The sequence below is a fragment of the Cavia porcellus genome, unplaced genomic scaffold (assembly GCF_034190915.1).
Source record: "Cavia porcellus strain 051 isolate PalLab524CR breed Dunkin Hartley unplaced genomic scaffold, mCavPor4.1 scaffold_17, whole genome shotgun sequence".
Lineage (NCBI taxonomy): Eukaryota > Metazoa > Chordata > Mammalia > Rodentia > Caviidae > Cavia > Cavia porcellus.
The window spans coordinates 49,300,820-49,320,063 of record NW_026947500.1 but is presented as its reverse complement, the minus strand read 5'-3'; the positions used below and the strand labels follow the sequence as shown (position 1 = coordinate 49,320,063).

At 36.6% G+C, this 19,244-nt stretch overlaps 1 protein-coding gene across 1 annotated transcript; it reads left to right on the top strand.

Moving 5' to 3' along the window:
• Positions 1-881: 881 nt before the first annotated feature.
• LOC100726912 (olfactory receptor 2J3-like) lies at positions 882-1,818 on the top strand. Its single transcript, XM_013146426.2, is given in 2 exon segments — positions 882-898; positions 900-1,818. Coding segments are annotated over 2 exon segments (936 nt in total).
• Positions 1,819-19,244: the final 17,426 nt, after the last annotated feature.

Below are 19,244 nucleotides of genomic sequence, written 5' to 3'. Positions count from 1 at the left end.
ACTGGACTTCATAATTAAAGTGTTTTCTCAGTTATAAGCATGTGAAATATTGTAGAAACATAATTCAGGTCCTCTTGTTGAGATCTTGACACATATTTTGCTAGCTATAAGTACTGCAGTAGAAGCCAGCAACTCTTCACGTACCCACAGATCTTTCTCCCTCTCATGCCGTAAATTTGCTTAGGCTGTGAAATAATGTGTTGTCCTAAGCTACAAGTATTATTCTTGTTCAACAATGCAAATGATCCATCACTGGTTTCTCCACTTTATTTGTCTCCTTCAGTAATCTGCTTTAGTGGTGTTGTGTATGCTCATATTGGGCTCTAATATGTGTGCATGCATAAGTATGTTTGCACTGTTGTTTGCATGCATAAGAATATTGTTTAATTTGCTGGTGTACATGATAAAAGTATTTTATTATTTCTATCATCATAATCCATTGAAGTTAATTTTTATCTACACTAGTATTTTAAAATTAGTTTAAAATAATATTTCATCATATGAGAAGTTCTCACCTATGTGTAAGAATAAGACTGTATGAATTGCATTAATTATAATTGCAAAATCAGAAACAGTATCAAAAGTAGAAAAGGAAAATAAATTTAATTTATTTACTAAAATATATTTTCCAAAAATTATTCTTTCTAACCATGAAATATCATCTCATTCATCTATATTCTAACCTAGGGTATATGAAAAGAACAAAGTTATATGCTGAATAATTCATTTGTAACTGAGTTATGAAAACATTCTACTCCCATAAAAGAACAAGTAATATACCTGGAAGTGGTGTATTTATTTTCTTCAATTTATTTGCAAACACTGGAGATACATGACATTCTTTGAAGTTTATATGATGTTTTCTTCAGCAATAGGAAAATATGAATGATGATAGGAAGAAATTCTACTGCTGAAGGCTACTTCATCCTGCTGGGCTTCTCCAAGTGGCCACATCTGGAAATCACTCTTTTTGGGGTGATCTTAGTCTTGTACTTGATGACACTGACGGGAAACCTGTTCATCATCATCCTATCATATCTGGATTCCCGTCTCCACACTCCCATGTACTTCTTTCTCTCTAACCTCTCCTTCTTGGATCTCTGCTACACCACCAGCTCCATCCCCCAGTTGCTGATCAACCTCTGGGGTCCAGAGAAGACCATCTCCTATGCTGGATGCATGATTCAACTTTACTTTGTCCTTGCCCTGGGAACTACAGAGTGTGTTCTGTTAGTGGTGATGTCCTATGACCGTTATGCAGCTGTCTGCAAACCTCTGCACTACACTGTGCTCATGCACCCTCGTTTGTGCCGCCTATTGGCTATGACCTCTTGGGTCAGTGGCTTCACTGCCTCAGCACTTCATTCTTCCTTTACCTTCTGGGTACCCCTGTGTGAACATCGCCAAGTGGACCACTTCTTCTGCGAAGTCCCGGCACTCCTTAGATTATCCTGTGTTGACACTCGTGCAAATGAGCTGACTCTCATGGTCATGAGCTCCATTTTCGTTATCATCCCACTTATTCTCATACTGAGTTCCTATGGTGCCATTGCTCGGGTCGTGCTGAGGATGCGATCTTCTACCTCTGGACTTCAGAAGGTGTTTGGGACTTGTGGAGCCCATCTTCTGGTTGTTTCCCTCTTCTTCATTCCAGTAATGTGCATTTACCTGCAGTCTCCAACAGAAAATTCTCAAGATCAAGGCAAGTTCATTGCCCTCTTTTATACGGTAGTCACACCCAGCCTCAACCCTCTTATCTACACCCTCAGAAACAAAGATGTAAGAGGGGCAGTGAGGAGACTGATGAGGTGGGAATAGGACCATGATGGACAAATTTTGTGTCCTGCAAATTTTGTTGGAAAGCTCTTGTCTACCTCGGAAGATGATTTGTTGGCTCATCTGAGGTATGTCTTCCTGTACAATTCACTAAACAGAAAGTAATTCACCATAAATTTTATTCTCGTTTTTATTGAATTATTTTCAAACATTATGGAGACAAAATATTTTCATTATCACAACTTTAGTCTTCAAAATTTTCTTTCAATTCTTCAGAGTGAGTGTCTTAGTGTGTGTGTGAGCATAAGTGTATTATCATAAAGAGATTATTTCAAGACATTTAAAAATGTTCTATTTAAGTTAATATGCTAACTTGTGAACTTGACATCTGTTAGACAGTAAGAGAATATTGCAAAGACTATTTATAAAGCAGTTTTTGATCCTGAGCCTTAAATTTACCTTACTGGTGTCATGGTAAATGCCAATGGTAAACATGATGACAAACTCATGTGATAACAGGATATAAGACAAATCTTATACAAAGCTCATGTTTTCCAAGATCCTCAGTTATATAAGTAATTTATTCACTGGCTCTATATAAATTGTCACATTGAACAAGATAAACATGTATTCAAATGGTTCATTTGTTCACACATCAATTTATTCATCATTATTCTATATTTATCTCATTAGCTTATTCTGATTGAGCATTTTGTCTTCTAGACTGTGGGGTTCTTGGTAACAGTTGAATATAACATGCTCTGGGTTTGAACAGAATCTCAAATTGGGTAAATATCAACATGAGGTAAACAATGCAGTTTCTGTAAATGATTTAATTTGTCAATGTGCACAATGATTTTTAAAAAATCAAATTAGCTTCCAAAGATCAAAAAGCAGTTTGGAAATAAATCTTCAAAGTAAATATACTCTGGTAATTTAATTGCTAGTTAACTATTAAATGAAAGAAAAAAGAACTTTATCTGTTATGTTTGACTAAGCAACACACTGTACCTGCATTCAAAGCCTTTACTTCATCTAATAGGATCATGATTCTACCCCATGCTTCTCTGAGCCCAACTCCTTCATATGTAATGAGGTCATATATTACTTTTCTATAGTAATATTGTATAAGGGTATAATGAGTATCCATATACTAGGAACCATTAGGTGAAGTAATATTATAGCATCTAGCATCTGAGGAACATGGAAGTTGGTTCTGAAATAATCTGATTCATCCAGTGGATGACAGACTACACTGAATATATTTCTCATGTAAACCTTGCTAGGACGGTAACTGAAAAAGACTTGCTTTGTATATTCTGCTTTAAAGCGAAGACAAATTCATCATGTGTGATTGCATGGCTGCATGGCTATGGGATCCCAGCACTATGGGAGGCTGAGGCTAGAGGACTGGAATCTGGAGCCCAGCCCGGGCTGGGAAATTTAGCAAAACCTTGAACATGAATATCAATGATAAAAAATAATACTATTGAACTTGGAATGTATCTCTGTTTGAAGGCTCTGGGTTCTGTCTTCAGTGCCACCAAAAAAAAAAAAAAAAAGTGAAGATGCACTCAAAGAAAGAGTCAGCCTGGAGGAAGTCACACGAGCAAGCAAGCCTAATATGGCAAGAAGTGCTATGCATGGAGTCCCACTGGACTGGAGCAGCCAGATTCAGCCCCTGATGATAGCGATGGAGGTGAAATGAAATTTCATGCCTGTAGTGCTTTCATGTTTCATTGACAGTGCAGGTCTAGAGACAGTGGTCTGACCATAGATACAGAGGACAGTGGTACTCAGTGTGACATCAAAAGGGGGCTCTCCTGAGGGTTGTAGCTATTACTGATTTCCTATGATCTTGTTTTGGAACACTATACCACTTTCATTCTTTTTGGGGCTGGATTTTATTCACTTGTTTGTGTATGTGTTTCTTTGATTATGTCAACTCTGATGGTAGGAGCAGCTATTTCAAAGATAGCAAGATATATTATGGTAGTAATTTTGGATTTACTACTGGCTTGTTTTAAAGCCCTTTATTGCATTCATTGTTTTATTTTTAATGTTTTTATTCTATTCTGTTCTGTTTGACTTTTACTATATCTGAAGTTATCTGCAGCTATTTTGAACATGTCAAAAGGCATTATGGTAACTATTGTTGACTTTGTAATGTTTTTAGGCCTGTAACTCCTACACTGGTTGGTTCTGATTGGCTTTATTCTGCTTTATCCTCTTTATGATAAATAAGTAAAAATACTAAAAAAAAAAAAAAAAAGACTCACCCTATATGAACTGTGTTCTTTTTTTTAACAAATCAATGGGTTTTATTTCTTTCTTCTTCCCAAAATAAAAAAAGTATTTGAATAATATCATGGTTTTATAAATAAATGGGGTTTCTAAATAAATGTTTTGAAAGGAAATACTTATTTAGGTGTCTATCTTTCCATATGTTTTTGTAAATTAGTCTAATAAGTTCACATTCACATCACCAAGGAAAAACACAGCAACAATTATAGTCAACTTGACAAAATGCCAGACTGGTGATTCACATTTTGCTCACCTCTAGAGTTCAGGGCTTGTTCTATATTGCTGGGCCCAATTAGAGTGAAGAATCTGTCACTATCTAAGGACATCCTGATGCTAGGATCCTCTCTCAGTGGGACTTAGATCACTTTTCTTTTTTTTTTTTAATTTAAAAAGAGAAGAAAAAAAGGGAAAAAAAGGACATAAAAAAACAGTGCAGTAAAAGGGTACAAATAATACAGTATTTCTAGAAAAAATATATAGAGTACGAAATCACCAGTTAACAGGCTACACATTATCTTCGCAGAAACAGTTGTCCATATCACTAAATTAAAGCGTATAAAGCGAACATTCATACAGTGGAATTGGAGACAGTTCCATTCAATGATCCAACCAAAGCTCAGTTATATGGTTTTCCATCCTACACTCTCGAACATACCTGCGGTTATATCCCTGAGTCCACCTTACTTTCCTCTCTTTTTTACAGTAATAATTAGACTTTTAGGGTTTTATTACTCTCATGGTTGTTATTGCTTTTTTGAAGAGAATAAAAACAAATGTGACTAAGTATAACAGAGTCAGAACAGAAGAGTGAGCATAGCATGTGATGCAAAAATAGAATAGCAGGTGATCAAAAGTGGTTACCATTGTGCCTCTTGCTATTTTCAAATTGAGTTGTCTACATCATCAGGTATAATAGAATTAATTGATCAAAACAATATGGAACAAAACCAATAAAATGTACACTGAGGACCTTACAGGACTTCAAAAACAACAACAAAAACAACAAAAACAAAAAACAAGGATGATAGTCAATCCATATTGGGCATCATAGTATATCTTATTGCCTTCAAAGTGATTGCCTATACCCTCAAACTTGATACTATCAAACAAAATAGAATATAGAATAATCAGACAGAACAAGATGGGGAGAGCAATACTGGGGTTCAAGTCAGGTTAATAGGACAACAAAAATGTCACTATAATATGCCCCGTTATTCTTTAATTTAGTTTTCCCTTAATTAAGAAAATGAGAGAAAATAGATTAATTTAAAAATAGGAGGAAGATTGAGATAAGAGAGGATATTGTAATAGAGCAATGCAGGGCAGAACTGAGCAATTCAAGCATCATTGTGGTTCACCACCAGATAATCTAACATAATAGTCGTCACCATAGTGCCTCTTTCCTTAAATTATTGGAGTGTAACTTTGCGTGCTATAATATCAAGCATATCTGGACAGCATGAAGCCTTTCAAGAGAATGCAAGAATTACAGGGTATTTAGAACCTGCTAATAGAAAACAAACAATGGTTTCTATATTACCTCTTTGCCTATAAAGAGTTTTGTTTATACTATAACATATAGTGAAATATAGTAAGGTACGACATGTTAAAACCAGTGGAAACAGATGTACTACAGCTTGATGGGACTTTAAAACAAGACGATATTAAATCAGCACTAGCTTTTATGTTGTGTTGCCTTCTTCAAAATAGCTATTCATGCTATCATAGATACTAAAATTGAACAACCCAGGTGAAAACCATTGTGATGAATGAGTGAAAACATTATATGGTTTCAAATCAATATGACTGGGAATCATGATTACCACATACTTCTATGTATTCTTATCATTTCTTACACTAGGGAAACTGTTCGGTATTTATACATGTGAGTTTGATTTATTTCACTTATGAGAATGGTCTCAATCTGCATCCATTTGTTTATAAATGTCTCAATGCGGTCGCTCTTTATAACTGAGTGGTACTACACTGTATAAAAATACCACAAATTTTTATCCATTCTTCAGTAGATGGACACTTAGGTTGTTTCCAAGAGCTGGCTATTACAAATTGTGCTGCTATAAACATGGGTGCACATATATCACTGTGGTATGATGCTTTCAGTTCTTCTGGGAATATGCCTAGAAATGGTATAGCTGGGTCATATGGGGCTTCCATTCCTGGTTTTCTGAGAAATCTCCAGACAAACCTCCACAATGGTTGCACTATTCTACACTCCCACCAACAGTGCAGGAGAGTTCCTTTTTTCCCACTGCCTCTCCAGCATTTTTTGTTGTTGGTTTTCTTGATCTTGACCATTCTTTCAGGAGTGAGATGAAATCTCAGTGTAGTTTTGATTTGCATTTCTCTAATGACCAATGGTGATGAACATTTTTTCATATATTTATTTGCCATTTGTATTTCTTCATCTGAGAATTGGTTATTCATCTCAGATGCCCATTTTTGGATTGGGTCTGTGAATTTTGGGGTCTGATTTTTTTTTTAATTCTTTGTATGTTTTAGATAGAAGTCCTTTGTCTGAGGGACAGTTCATTAAGATTTTTTTCCAGTTTGTGGGTTTTCTTCTCACCATGCTGGAGACTTCTTTTGACGTGCAAAAACTTTTTAATAGGAGGTGATCCCCGTTATTGATTCTGGGAAGTATTTCCCATGCAGTTTGAGTCCTGTTCATGAATTCTCTACCTACTCCTATATCTTCAAGGTTTTTACCCAATTTGTCTTCCGATAGATTTAGTGTTTCTGTTTTAATATTTAGATCTTTCATCCATATAGATTTTATTTTAGTACATGGTGATAGGCATGGGTCTAGTTTTAGTTTTTGACATATGGAGAGCCAGTTTTTCCAGCACCATTTATTAAAGAGACTGTCATTCTCCCAGTGAACATGTTTGGCGCCTTTATCGAAGATAAGGTGGTTGAGTGTGTTTGCAGTTGTGGTTGTATCTTCTAATCTATTCCACTGATCTTCAACTCTGTTTTGGTTCCAGTACCCTGTTGATTTTACTATGGTTGCATTCTAGTATAATTTCAAGTTAGGGATTGGGATACTTCCTGCCTTGCCTTTGCTGCTTAGAACTGTCCTTGCTATTCTAGGTCTCTTCTCACTACAGATGAATTTTAGGAGTGATTTCTCAAGTTCTATGAGGTATGTTGATGGTATTTTTATCGGGATTGCATTGAACCCATATAAAAGCTTTGGGAGAATGGCCATTTTCACAATATTTATTCTACCTATACACGAGCAAGGGTTGTTTTTCCATTTTTGTTTTGAAATCATCTTCAATTTCATTTTTCAGTGTAATATAATTTTCCCTGCACAGGTCTTTCACTTCTTTCATGAGAGTAATTCCTAGATATTTCATTCTTTTGGTTGCTAGTGTGAAGGGTCTGGTTTCTCTTATTTCTCTTTCTGTGAATTTGGTTTTAGTGTATAGGAATGCTATTGATTTTTGAGTATTGATTTTATAGCCAGCTACATTACTAAATTTATTTATTATATCTAAGAGTCTTTCAATGGAGTTTTGGGGATCTTCTATATAGAGTATCATGTCATCTGCAAACAATGATAGCTTACGTTCTTCTTTTCCTATCTTTATGCCTTTTATTTCTCTCTCTTGTCTAATTGCTCTGGCTAATATTTCCAGTACTATATTAAATAGGAGCAGCGATAAGAGACATCCTTGTCTTGTGTCTGATTTTAAAGTAAAGGCCTTCAATTTTTGGCCATTTAGAATGATATTGGCTGTTGGTTTGTCATAGATTGCCTTTATTATATTGAGGCAAAGTCCATCTATTCCAATTTTCTGCAGGTTTCTTATCATGAATGAATATTGGACCTTATCAAAAGCTTTATCTGCATCTATAGAAATGATCTTCTGGTTCTTACTTTTGGCTCGATTGATATGGTGTATTACATTCGTTGATTTACATATATTGAACCATCCCTGCATGCCTTTATGAATCCCACTTGGTCATGTTATATAATCTTCTAGATGATTTGCTGCATCCTATTTGCCAATATTTTATTGAGGATTTTTGCATATGTGTTCATTAGGGAGATTGGTCTGTAGTTCTCTTTTTTAGTTGGGTCTTTCTCAGGTTTTGGTACTAGAGTAATATTTGCTTCCAGGAATGACTTAGGAAGGATTGCTTCCCTTTCAGTTTCATTGAATAGTTTGAGGAGTGTAGGCATCAGGTCTTCTTTGTATTTCTTGTAGAATTCTGCAGTGAATCTGTCTGGGCCTGGGCTCTTCTTTGTAGGTAATGATTTAATACCTTTTTTATTTCATTAATAGAAATTGGGTTATTCAGTAGTTTTACATCTTCATGACCTAGCCTTGGTACTTCGTATGCTTCTAGGAATCTGTCCATTTCCTCTGTGTTATCAAACCTTTGAGAGTAGAGGTTTTCGAAATAGGTGTTGATGATTTTCAGTATTCCTATAGGGTCTGTAGTGATTTCTCCTCTTTCATTCCTTATTGCATGAATTTGAGCTTTTTCTTCCCTTTTTTTAACAAGGTTGACTAGCGGCTTATCAATTTTATTTATTCTTTCAAAGAACCAACTCTTTGATTCCTTGATTTTTTGGATTTTTTTTTAGTCTCTATTGCATTGATTTCTGCTCTGATTTTTATAATTTCTTCTCTTCTTGTGGCTTTGGGCTTGACTTGCCCTTCTTTTTCTAGATGTTTGAGGTGTAACATCAGCTTATTTATTTGTATTCGTTCTGTTTTCCTGATGTGTAAACTCAGTCTATAAATTTTCCTCTGAGGACAGCTTTCATTGCATCCCAAAGATTCCAGTAAGTTTTATTTGTGTTTTCATTTTCCTGTAGGTATGGTTTAACTTCTTCTTTGATTTCCTCTGTGACCCACTGATTACTCAAGAGCATGTTATTCAGTGTCCATGTCTTCGTGGGAATTTTGTAGTATCTTTTATCATTAATTTCTAATTTCATAGTGCTATGGTCCGATAGCAGGCAAGGGATTATTTCAGCCCTTTTGCATTTATTTAGATATGTTTTGTGAATTAACATATGGTCTCTTTTAGAAAATGACCCACATACTGCTGAGAAGAATGTGTATTCTTTTGTTGTTGGGTGGAATACTCTGTATATGTCTATTAAGTCCATTTGTCTACAAGTGCAATTCAGTTCTTTTATTTCTTTGCTGATTTTCTGTATGGTTGATCTGTCCATTGGTGTCAATGGTGTGTTAAGATCTCCTGTTAGAATTGTGTTACTGCTGATTTGGTTTTTCATTTATGTTAGTACTTGTTTTATATAACTGGGTGCTGTGGAATTTGGTGCATATATATTTAAGATAGTTATCTCCTCCTCTTGGAGTTTTCCCCTAACCAGTATGTAGTGACCTTCTTTATCACTTCTGATCATTATTGGCTTGAAGTTCATATTGTCTGCAAACAAAATAGCCACCCCCACTTTTTTTTGAGTTCCTGTTGCATGAAGTATTTTTTTCCATCCCTTGACTTTCAGTCTGTGGGTATCCTTTTGGGTTAGATGGGTTTCTTGTAGACAGTATATGGTTGAATTTTGTTTCTTGATCCATTCTGCCAGTCTGTTTCTATTAATTGGTGCATTGAGACCATTTACATTAATGGTTATAACTGTTATATATTGGTTTATTGTTGACATGTTATCTTTCTGCTGTTGCATCTTTGTCTTTCAGTTCTGTTTAATTGTCTGCTTTGTTTAGTGGTTTTTTTCCTAGATGCATCTAGCCTGTCTTTCAGTATTCTTTGCAGGGTTGGCTTAGTGATCATGTAGTTTTTCTGTGGTTCTTTGTCATGGAAGTATCTTATTTCTCCATCCATTTTGAAGGACAGTTTTGCAGGATACATCAACGTAGGTTGGAAATCATTTTCCTTTAGGGTCTGAGATACTTCACTCCATGCTCTTCTTAACTTTATTGTTTGTGCTGAGAAGTCTGCTGTGATTCTGATAGGTTTTCCTTTATAGGTGATCTGTCTTTTCTCTCTTACAGCTTTTAATATTCTTTTCTTTTGTTTGATTTCTGGGATGGCCATTACTATGTGTCTGGGTGTAGTTTTATTTTGGTTATGACTATTTGGAGTTCTATATGCTTCACTGATCTTAATATCAGTTTCCAGTCTCATGTTTGGGAAATTTTCAGTGATTACTTCTCTAAATATTCTCTTGACACCCTTTATCTTTTTCTTTTATCCCTATTAAACTTATGTTGTTCCTTTTTGCATCATCTTGCAGGTGCTGAATTGTTATTTCCTGATTTCTTGTTATTTTTAAAAGATCTTTCCTTTCCTGTTCACTGGCTGCAATCTTGTCTTCAAGGTCTGAAATTCTATCTTCACATTCATTGAGGTGGTTTTTACAACTTTTGATGGAATTTTTTATTTCCTGTATATCTCTTTGCATCTGCTTTATACATTCTGTTTGTTTCTTATATTGTTCATCCAGTGATTCTATCTTTTTGTTTATATCCTCAAGTTTTTTAACTGTGTCTTCTTTAGATATGTTCAGTATCTCCTTCATTTCTTTTATCATTTCTTCTTTTACCTGAGAGATTATTTCTAGTTTGATTTCCTTTAAGGCTTCCCAGAGTTGCTTCTTTATTTCAGTTACTAGTATTTCAGGTATTTCAGATATGTGGCATATATTTTCTTCTATGCACATGGCTCCTAGGCTTTCTTGGGATAGGCTGGATGTTTGAGCCTACATTTTGGTCTTTCATTTTGTCATTTTGCTATATTTTTGCACTTCAAGTTTTGTTCCAAGTGAGGTAGAGAGGTCAGCCAGGCTGGGATAAAGGTCTCTGCTCTCTCCTTACTCACTAATTTCAACAGGAAGTGGAATCCTGGGCCCCAGGCAAAGAAAAGAGTTTGCTGGCCTAGGGCGGGGTTCCCTGCCTCAACAGGGAGCCGGAGAAGCCCGGCCTGCAGGCTAATAGGAGAGTTCCACACCTCCGCTGGATTTACGCTACCCACAGGCAGCCATGAACTGTGTTCTAATGACAGACATTTTGAAGTACAGTCTTTGTTTTAGTTTTGGAACCTACCTATTTGTTTTCACTTTATATCCACTTATCATGCAGACGTAAGTGACACAAATCACATTAGGCTCCAAATCTAAACATAAGGATCTCAAGATTTCCTCCACTGTCAAATCTGTTATCATCTCAGTCTGGCCTTGAACTCACAGCAATCCTCCTGCCTCATCCTCCTGAGTTCTGTGATGACAGGCTTTTGCCACTAGGCCCAGTTCTCTTCATATGTTCTAAAATCTCTCAAAAGACTAACATAAGGTAGGGTTCTATGGTCTGAAGAGCACACTTTTCAACTGTGATGTTTTTTATACAGAACAGAATTTCTATAAATAACTGGTGTCACATAGTGGCTTGCACCCCATACCATAGAACCTTCACAAGCATGAAACTTTCCCCTACCTCAGGGAAAACCTAGCATTTTTTAAAAATTTTATTTAAGGAGAAAAAAAAAGCAGAGAAAGGGTACAAGTTATACAGATTTACAGAAAAAAATAAACAGTAGGAAATCACTAGTTAATGGATTACACATCGTCATCCTAGAAATAATTGTTCAAGTCACAAAATTAAAGCTTGTAAAGTGGACATTTCAACAGTGAGACTGCAAACAGTTCTGTTCAATGATCCAATAAAACTCAGTGACATCATTTTCTATCTTATACACTTAAATATACATGCAGTTATATCGTTTAGAGCACTTTCTTTTCCTCTCTTTTGTACAATGACAATTACACATTTTGGGTTTTGTTGCTCCCACAGTTCTTATTACTTTTTTGGAAGGGAGTAGAACCAAATGTGACCTAACAGAACAGAGTCAATCAAATCAAAAGGGTGGACATAGTAGATAATGTAAAAGCATAATACAAGGTGATCAATAATGGTTACCAGAATGCCTCCTGCTATCTCTAATAGAATTGCCTATATCATCTATTATAATAAAATTGAACAAAACTGACAAAACCAAAACATTGGAGACATTATAGGTCTTCAAATGTAGATAAAAGTCAATGAGAATGGGCGTCATAATGAATCTCACTATCTTCACAGCTGTTGCCTAAACTTTTGAATCTGGTACTATCAAGCAAAACAGAATAGGGGGACATCAGTTAAAAACAAGATGGTGAGAGTAATACAGGGCTTTAAATCAAGATAATGGAAAGTCAAAGTGGGTTACTATAATATAGCCTGCTAGTTTTTATTTATTTTTCCCTTAACTAAAAGGATAAAAATAAAAAAGTAAATAATGAAGTGGAGATTGAGATAAAAGAGGGCATAACAGCAAAACAGTGCAGATCAAAACATAACTATTTAAGCAGAATAGTGTTTCACCACAAGATAATCCTGACATAAAAGTAGTTACCATATTGTCTCCTTCCTTAAAATCTTTGAGTATAACTTCGTATACTGTAGCATCAAGTATATCAAAACAATGTAAAACCATTTAAGAGAATGACAGCATTACAGAGTATTTAGAAACAACTAACAGAAAATGAACAATGGTTTCTGTATAATCTCCTTGTCTTTAAAAGTTTTTGCTTAGACTATCATATATAATAAAATCCAATAAGATACACCCTGTTTAGACCAATGGAGACAGAAGAACAAAAGCTTGATGAGACTTCAAAACAAGATGATACTAAATCAGTATTACCTATTAAGATGTCATTTTCTCCAAAATAGCTGTTCCTATCATCCCATCTTCTCTGCCTTATTTCTGTTGAGCTCTTTTTCTGTCATTAGTTGTCAGTTTGTCTTCTTCATTTTGTTTTCTGCTCCATTCATTGTGGCCTCTCTGCCACTATTTCTGGATATATCAGTTCAGGGATGAAGTTATTAATGACCTGAAGCTAGAAATAAGCAGAATAGTTAGAGAAATGCTAGCACCACCCAAGAAAAAAACAGATGGTGGAATGGTAGAACAAAAAAAGAGGGGGGGAATTGTTTGATGGAGAAAATAGAGAAAGCATAGAATACGTGAAGCAGGTTCAAAGAGACTACCAGGAAACTAAAAACTCTATCGAAAACTGGCATAACAGCTTGAAAGAAACTAAGGACAGACTATTTGAACTGGAGGGCAGATTTGTAATATGGGAGAATGAAATGAAAAAATTCTTAAAAGTAACAAAGAAACAAACAGCAATAATACAAAGACTAGAAGATGATAAGAGGATCCATAACTTAAGAATTAAGAACATAAAAGAAGAAGTAGGGACATAAACAAATGAGCTACAAAAGCTACTCACACAAATAATCCAGGAGAATTTTCCTAATTTAGCAAAAGGTAAAGATACTCAGATTTATGAGGCATACAGGACCCCAGCCACCTACAACCCAAACAGAGCAACACCCAGGCATATAATAATAAAAATTCCAGAAATGCAATACAAGAACAGAATATTAAAAGCTGTCAGAGACAAGAAACAGACCACTTACAAGGGAATACCCATCAGAATTACAGCAGATTTCTCTGCACAAACCATCAAATCACGAAGAGCATGGGGGGAAATAATTCAAGCTTTGAAAGATAATAATCTCCAGCCAAGATTGATATATGCTGCACAACTATCCCTGGAAATTGATGGAAAAACAAGGTGCTACCAGGATAAAGAGGAACTAGGGGAATTTGCAACCACCAATTCAACTCTACAGAGAATACTGCAGGATATTCTAAAAAACCCTAGCATTTTGAACACCTCATGTAGCATTTTACTTCTTACTGGCTAAATGATTCTTTCTTTCCCCAGGTTCACTAAAGTCATATTTACTCAAAACAATTCTGCACACTTTAAATATGCAGTTCAGGAAGTTTAAAAAAATGTCAAATTGTGTAAACATCATCACCATCAAGATATGAAAACATTTGTTTTGTTCCTAACAGAAGCCTGTGTTCTTTCACAGTCAAATTTTTGCCTCCACCAATGCTTTGGAACAACACTTGTTTTCTCTCAGGAGAATCCTGTCACTGCTAGAGTCCCACATGGATGAATCACATGGAGCACAGCCTCTGTGTATGCTCAGCCCTCAGCATAACATACTTGAAATTTAGCACACCATCTTATGTACAAAGTACTTCTTTTCCTGGTTGCTTTAAAGTCCCTTGTAGTTATATCGCTTCTTTTCCTTCTATAAGTTTTTGAATAATTCACAGTTTAGAGTGCATGTCTTGGATACAGATATACAGCAAAACTTTAGTACCCGTAGTGAAAGCCAGTGTTTCATGGTGCCGGTCACTCCAATCTCTTGATCTTGAATCCTCTGCAGCTAGTGGGTGATATAACTTCTGGAGATAGACCTACTCAGGACACGTACAGTCTAACATAATGAAAAGTATGGCATACCACATCCATTAAGGATTTCTCCCATCTGTTAAAAACAACTTTTATCATTCCATGGTTGGTAATATATAAAGTTGATGGATCAAAAGATGTTCATCCAAATCCATAAGTACCTTCCATTTTACTTTTCAGTAATATGTGTCACTGAAATGGGCTTCAGTGTAATATTTTAACATATGCATGTATTGTGTATATGCACTTTTTTTCCTTTGGTATCGGAGATCGAACTCAGAACGTCACGCTTGCCAGGCAGTCACTTATGCTGCTGAGCTAAATCCCCAGCCTAGTGTGTACTTCTTAAACTTTGTCTTCATAGACTTTTACAGACTTGGTTTATCCATACATTCATGAGAATGTGCATCCCAAAGATAGTTTAATAAAAAGCAGTAAGGTGGGGCTGAGGATTTAGCTCAGCGGCATAAGTGCCTATGTTGCAAGCAGGCAGTCGTGAGTTCAATCCCTAGAACCGATAAAAAAAAGAAAAAGAAAAAAAAAGCAGTAAGGAGCTCCCCATGGTTCTCACAATAAATGTTGGTTTTCTGGACAGGAATCTAATCCTGCAGTTCACAGCTGCCACCATTTGTCTCTCTATCTGATCTGTCATCCATCCATGCCCTTCCTAGTTATAGCAGGAAAAACATCAGCCAGAAAATACACATGCTGAAAGTTTCTTTCCTCAAACAGTTAATTTGTTGAAAGGTCAAATCACTGAATGCAGGGACCTGTAAAAGGTAAGATGAGAATGAGTGGCATAAGTATGACACAGGCTAGGAAGACAGAGGTCCAAGACTATGATGCTCACGCAGCAGGGCAACATTTGGTCTGAGGCCACAGGGGAGGGCACTCCCCGGGGTAGGCATGTGATGCCAGTCTGTGTGTGGTTATGGAGCATGGCATAGTTCTCACCCATCTTGTCAATCAGGAGATGCACCTCACCTCTTAGTGCCAGGACAGTGCTTGGATCAAAGCACTGTTACACATGGTATCAGTTGTAATTGAAACACTGTGAGACATGGCCCATGGAGGAATATATCATTGGGAATGGAAGGTTAACTCCTTGAGAGTGTGAGTAACTGGGAAGCTCAGCTGAAAGCCTGAAAATATTTATGTTCACCTGTAGAGAGGCCACATGGACTTCCTATTGTCCTGGATGCATGTAGTTTCCAGTATCTTGATACAAAGTTCAGGTCTTAAAACATCCTCTCAAGATAAAAGAATTAGGTCTTGTGAGGACAAGAAGTAAACAAGCTATAAAATTAATCATGTCTATGAGAGTTTCTTTGTTCCATATCTCAATTAAAACTTTTGATTATTCTGGTCAAGAAGTAGCCATTTTGCTGACCTTTGGTGTGTATGTCCCTTTATTTTTCCTTTGTTCCCAGGAACCCTACATTTACCAAGAAAATAGGCAGCTGAAATTTTAGGAAAATTTCAAAAATCACCAATTGTAGACAGAGATACTTAGAATGATTTTTTTTACTTAAGATTATGGCCACTCTTGGGCCATGGATTTAGCTCAGTGGCTCAAGCACTTGCCTGCTAGGTGCAAGGTCATGAGTTCAATCCCCAGTACCAAAAATTCAAAAAAATTATGGCCTCAAAATGCATTAACTGACCTGTCCTTCTTTATGGACGAGTAGTACTCTATGGTGCGTTAACAAGTTTTCTTCATCCATTTATCTGTTGATGGACACACAGCCTGGTTCCATGATTTAGTTATTATGCATTGGGTTGGTATAAACATGAGTATTCATGCAATACTGAAATATGATGTCTTATGTCTTTCAGGAAGATATATAGAAGGGCAAGGGCTGGGTCAAAAGGAATTTATCTCTTGTATGAGAAACTCTAATTTAAAAAAAAAAACCCTAATTGTGCTGCTGAGATATATCCTTGGCCAATAACTTTCCTTTCAGTTGACCATACTAGCAGTACATCTTTGTCATTCTTCCTTGAGTCATATCCAACTCTGTGCCAAAACTTAGTTCATAGGGATCTTGATCGCCTTTCCATCAGACCGATTCAATACATTGATGATATTATGCTGATTGGGGCAAATGAGCTAAAAATAGCAACCACAATGGATTTATTAGTGAAGCATTTGAGAGCTAGAGCATGGAAAATAAATCCAATGAAAATTCAGGGTGTTTCTACCTCACAGATATGTCTATGAGTCCAGTTATGTGGAGCATGTTGATGTAGGGGAATGAAACTCCTAACCTACTATGCCTATGAGTTTTTGTTCTCTAAAATCCAAGAATGAATTTTAGGAACAACAGAGGATAAGAATAGAATATATTTATGGAGAGAAAGAAAGCTTATATCTGAAGAGAGACAGAAGGGGGTCCTGAGCGGGTTGCCAAGGATTGCCTTTTCCAGGGGCTTTTATAGAGTAAAACCATATGTTCAAGGTGAGCTTGGGGTTTGGGAACTCACAAGGCAGATGGACATAATGTGGAACCAAACTATGGTTAGCCAGTAAGATTAGTAGTACAGGTAAAATTGATTAAATTAGGGATAAATGGGAAAGCAAGTCACTTAGGAAGCAGGCATTCTTAGAGCTCTTTTTCCCTAGGGAATGGGCTGGTGACTCCTGGCTTCCTCAGGTGATAGGGAACTAATTATAATAGCAGTCAGGATATGAATGCATTTGTTTGATGCTTTGTCTTGAAGCCTGGCCCACAGCAGGAGGTTCTGTCCCCCCCAAAGTTGCAAACTATCTGGGCTTCTGCATTGGCTCCAAGGAGGACTGCTTATAATTTCTAACTAACTCAGCTGCCTGTAACAAGGTAGAGATATCCTTCTAAGGTAAGAGATGAGTTGTTGCATTTTGTTCCCCCTTCAGTCAAAAAGAAACATAATGCCTAGTAGACATATTTGACTTTTGAAAGTAATATATTCCTCATTTAGATGTCTTTCTCTTCCCCATTTGCAAAGTCACTCATACAGCTGCTTGTTCTGAGTGGGACCCAGAATAAGAAAAGGCTCTGGAACATGTTCAGACTGTTCTGCCACTGAGATCATATGACCTAGCAGATCCAAAAGTACCTGAAGTGTGAGTGGCAGGTAGAGATACTGTCTGGAGTCTCTACAAGCCCTAATCACAGCAAACACATTTAGGATTTTGGAGTAAGGCTCTGCCTTCATCCACAGACAGCTACTCTCCCTTTGAAATACAATCCTTGGCATTTTACTGGGCATTAGTGGAAACTGAATGCTTGACCACAGGACTCCAGGTCAACATGTGATCTGAGTTGCCTACCACAACCTGAGTATTAGCTAATCCACTGAATCATAAGGTTGGAAGTGCATAACAACAGTCTATCATTATTGGAAATGGCATATACATGACTGGGCCAGAGAAGGCCCAGAGCGTGCAAGTAAATTACATGAAGAAATGAGTTGTACCGTATGATCAGCTGTCAGAGAAAGAGAAGGCATGCAGGTACCACCCACAAGTGGACAGCTGCACTGTTACAACCACTTTCTGAGACATCCCTGGAGAACAATGGTGAAAGGAAATCTTCACGGTGGACAGAAGTTTGGACTGTGCATCTGGGAGAGAAATGGCCAAGTGTGCAACTGTGTATTGATTCATGGATTCTGGTCAATGGTCTGACTAGGTGATCAGGAACTTGGAAGGAACATAACTGAAAAATTGATGCCAAAGATACTTGGAGAGGGAGAAAAACAAGATGTGTTAAGGTGGTTGCTAAAGGCCAAGGGAATACAGAATGAGTAATATAAGAAGGTAGTTCTGATACCACTTATGATCCTACGATCAGTTGCAGAAATGAGAAACATAATTTTACTATTTCTCTCCTAGTATGATTCTAGTATAATATAGCATTGATGGACTTAATACTGGTTGATAATGATTGCTATACCTATGATACAGTGTTTAAGTTATGAAATATTAAGAATAAGCATCACTCAAAGAAAATGTGTTTCTTATTCTGGGGAGGGAATTAGTGTATTTCTATTTGCACACAAGATAGTTATAACATGTTAGATATAATTATAAGCTGTCTTTGTATGTTCAGACTGTTTAAAGAAATGTGTGTTAGGGCTGGGAATTTAGCTCAATGGCATAAGTGCCTGCTTGGCAAGCACAAAGTCATGACTTTGATCCTTGGTACCAAATAAAAGAAAAAAGAAAAGAAAAGAAATGTGCGTGCTTGTCAAGTTGACACTGAATGGACTGTGATAGTTGATTGTGTCAAATTGAGTAAGAGATGCTCAACTAAAGTGGTTCAGCAATTCCACAGCCTCGGGTGTGCAAGGTCCACCCAAGGATGGCTTGTTGACTAGATGTTAGAAAGGGGAAATGAAAAAGAACAGATCTGCTTCTGTTTCTTTGGAGGAGCTTCATTCTTCACCTTCATCTTGGACACCATCTCCTGACTACCAGCACACTCTTCAGCTTCTGGCACAGGTCTTTTATACTTCTGTCATGGATTCTTAGCCTTCCATCACAGAGCCATGAGCCTCCTCACAAGAACTTGCACAGGACACTGCAGTGATGTCCAGAACTTCAACTCATTCCTTCGGTCTCCAGTGTGCAGAGAAACCATCTGTATTCCTCAACATCTGGCTGTGGCCATTGTAAGCCAATCATTTAAATTATTATATTTGTATATCTATTTCTCTGTTGTAATATCTATTTTTCTAGCAAATGATGACTGATTCAAGTAGACAGTAATGCTCAAATATCTCAAGACCCATGCAATTCTTCCTGTGCCCAGCTATGAGAGTTTGGCATATTATTAAATTT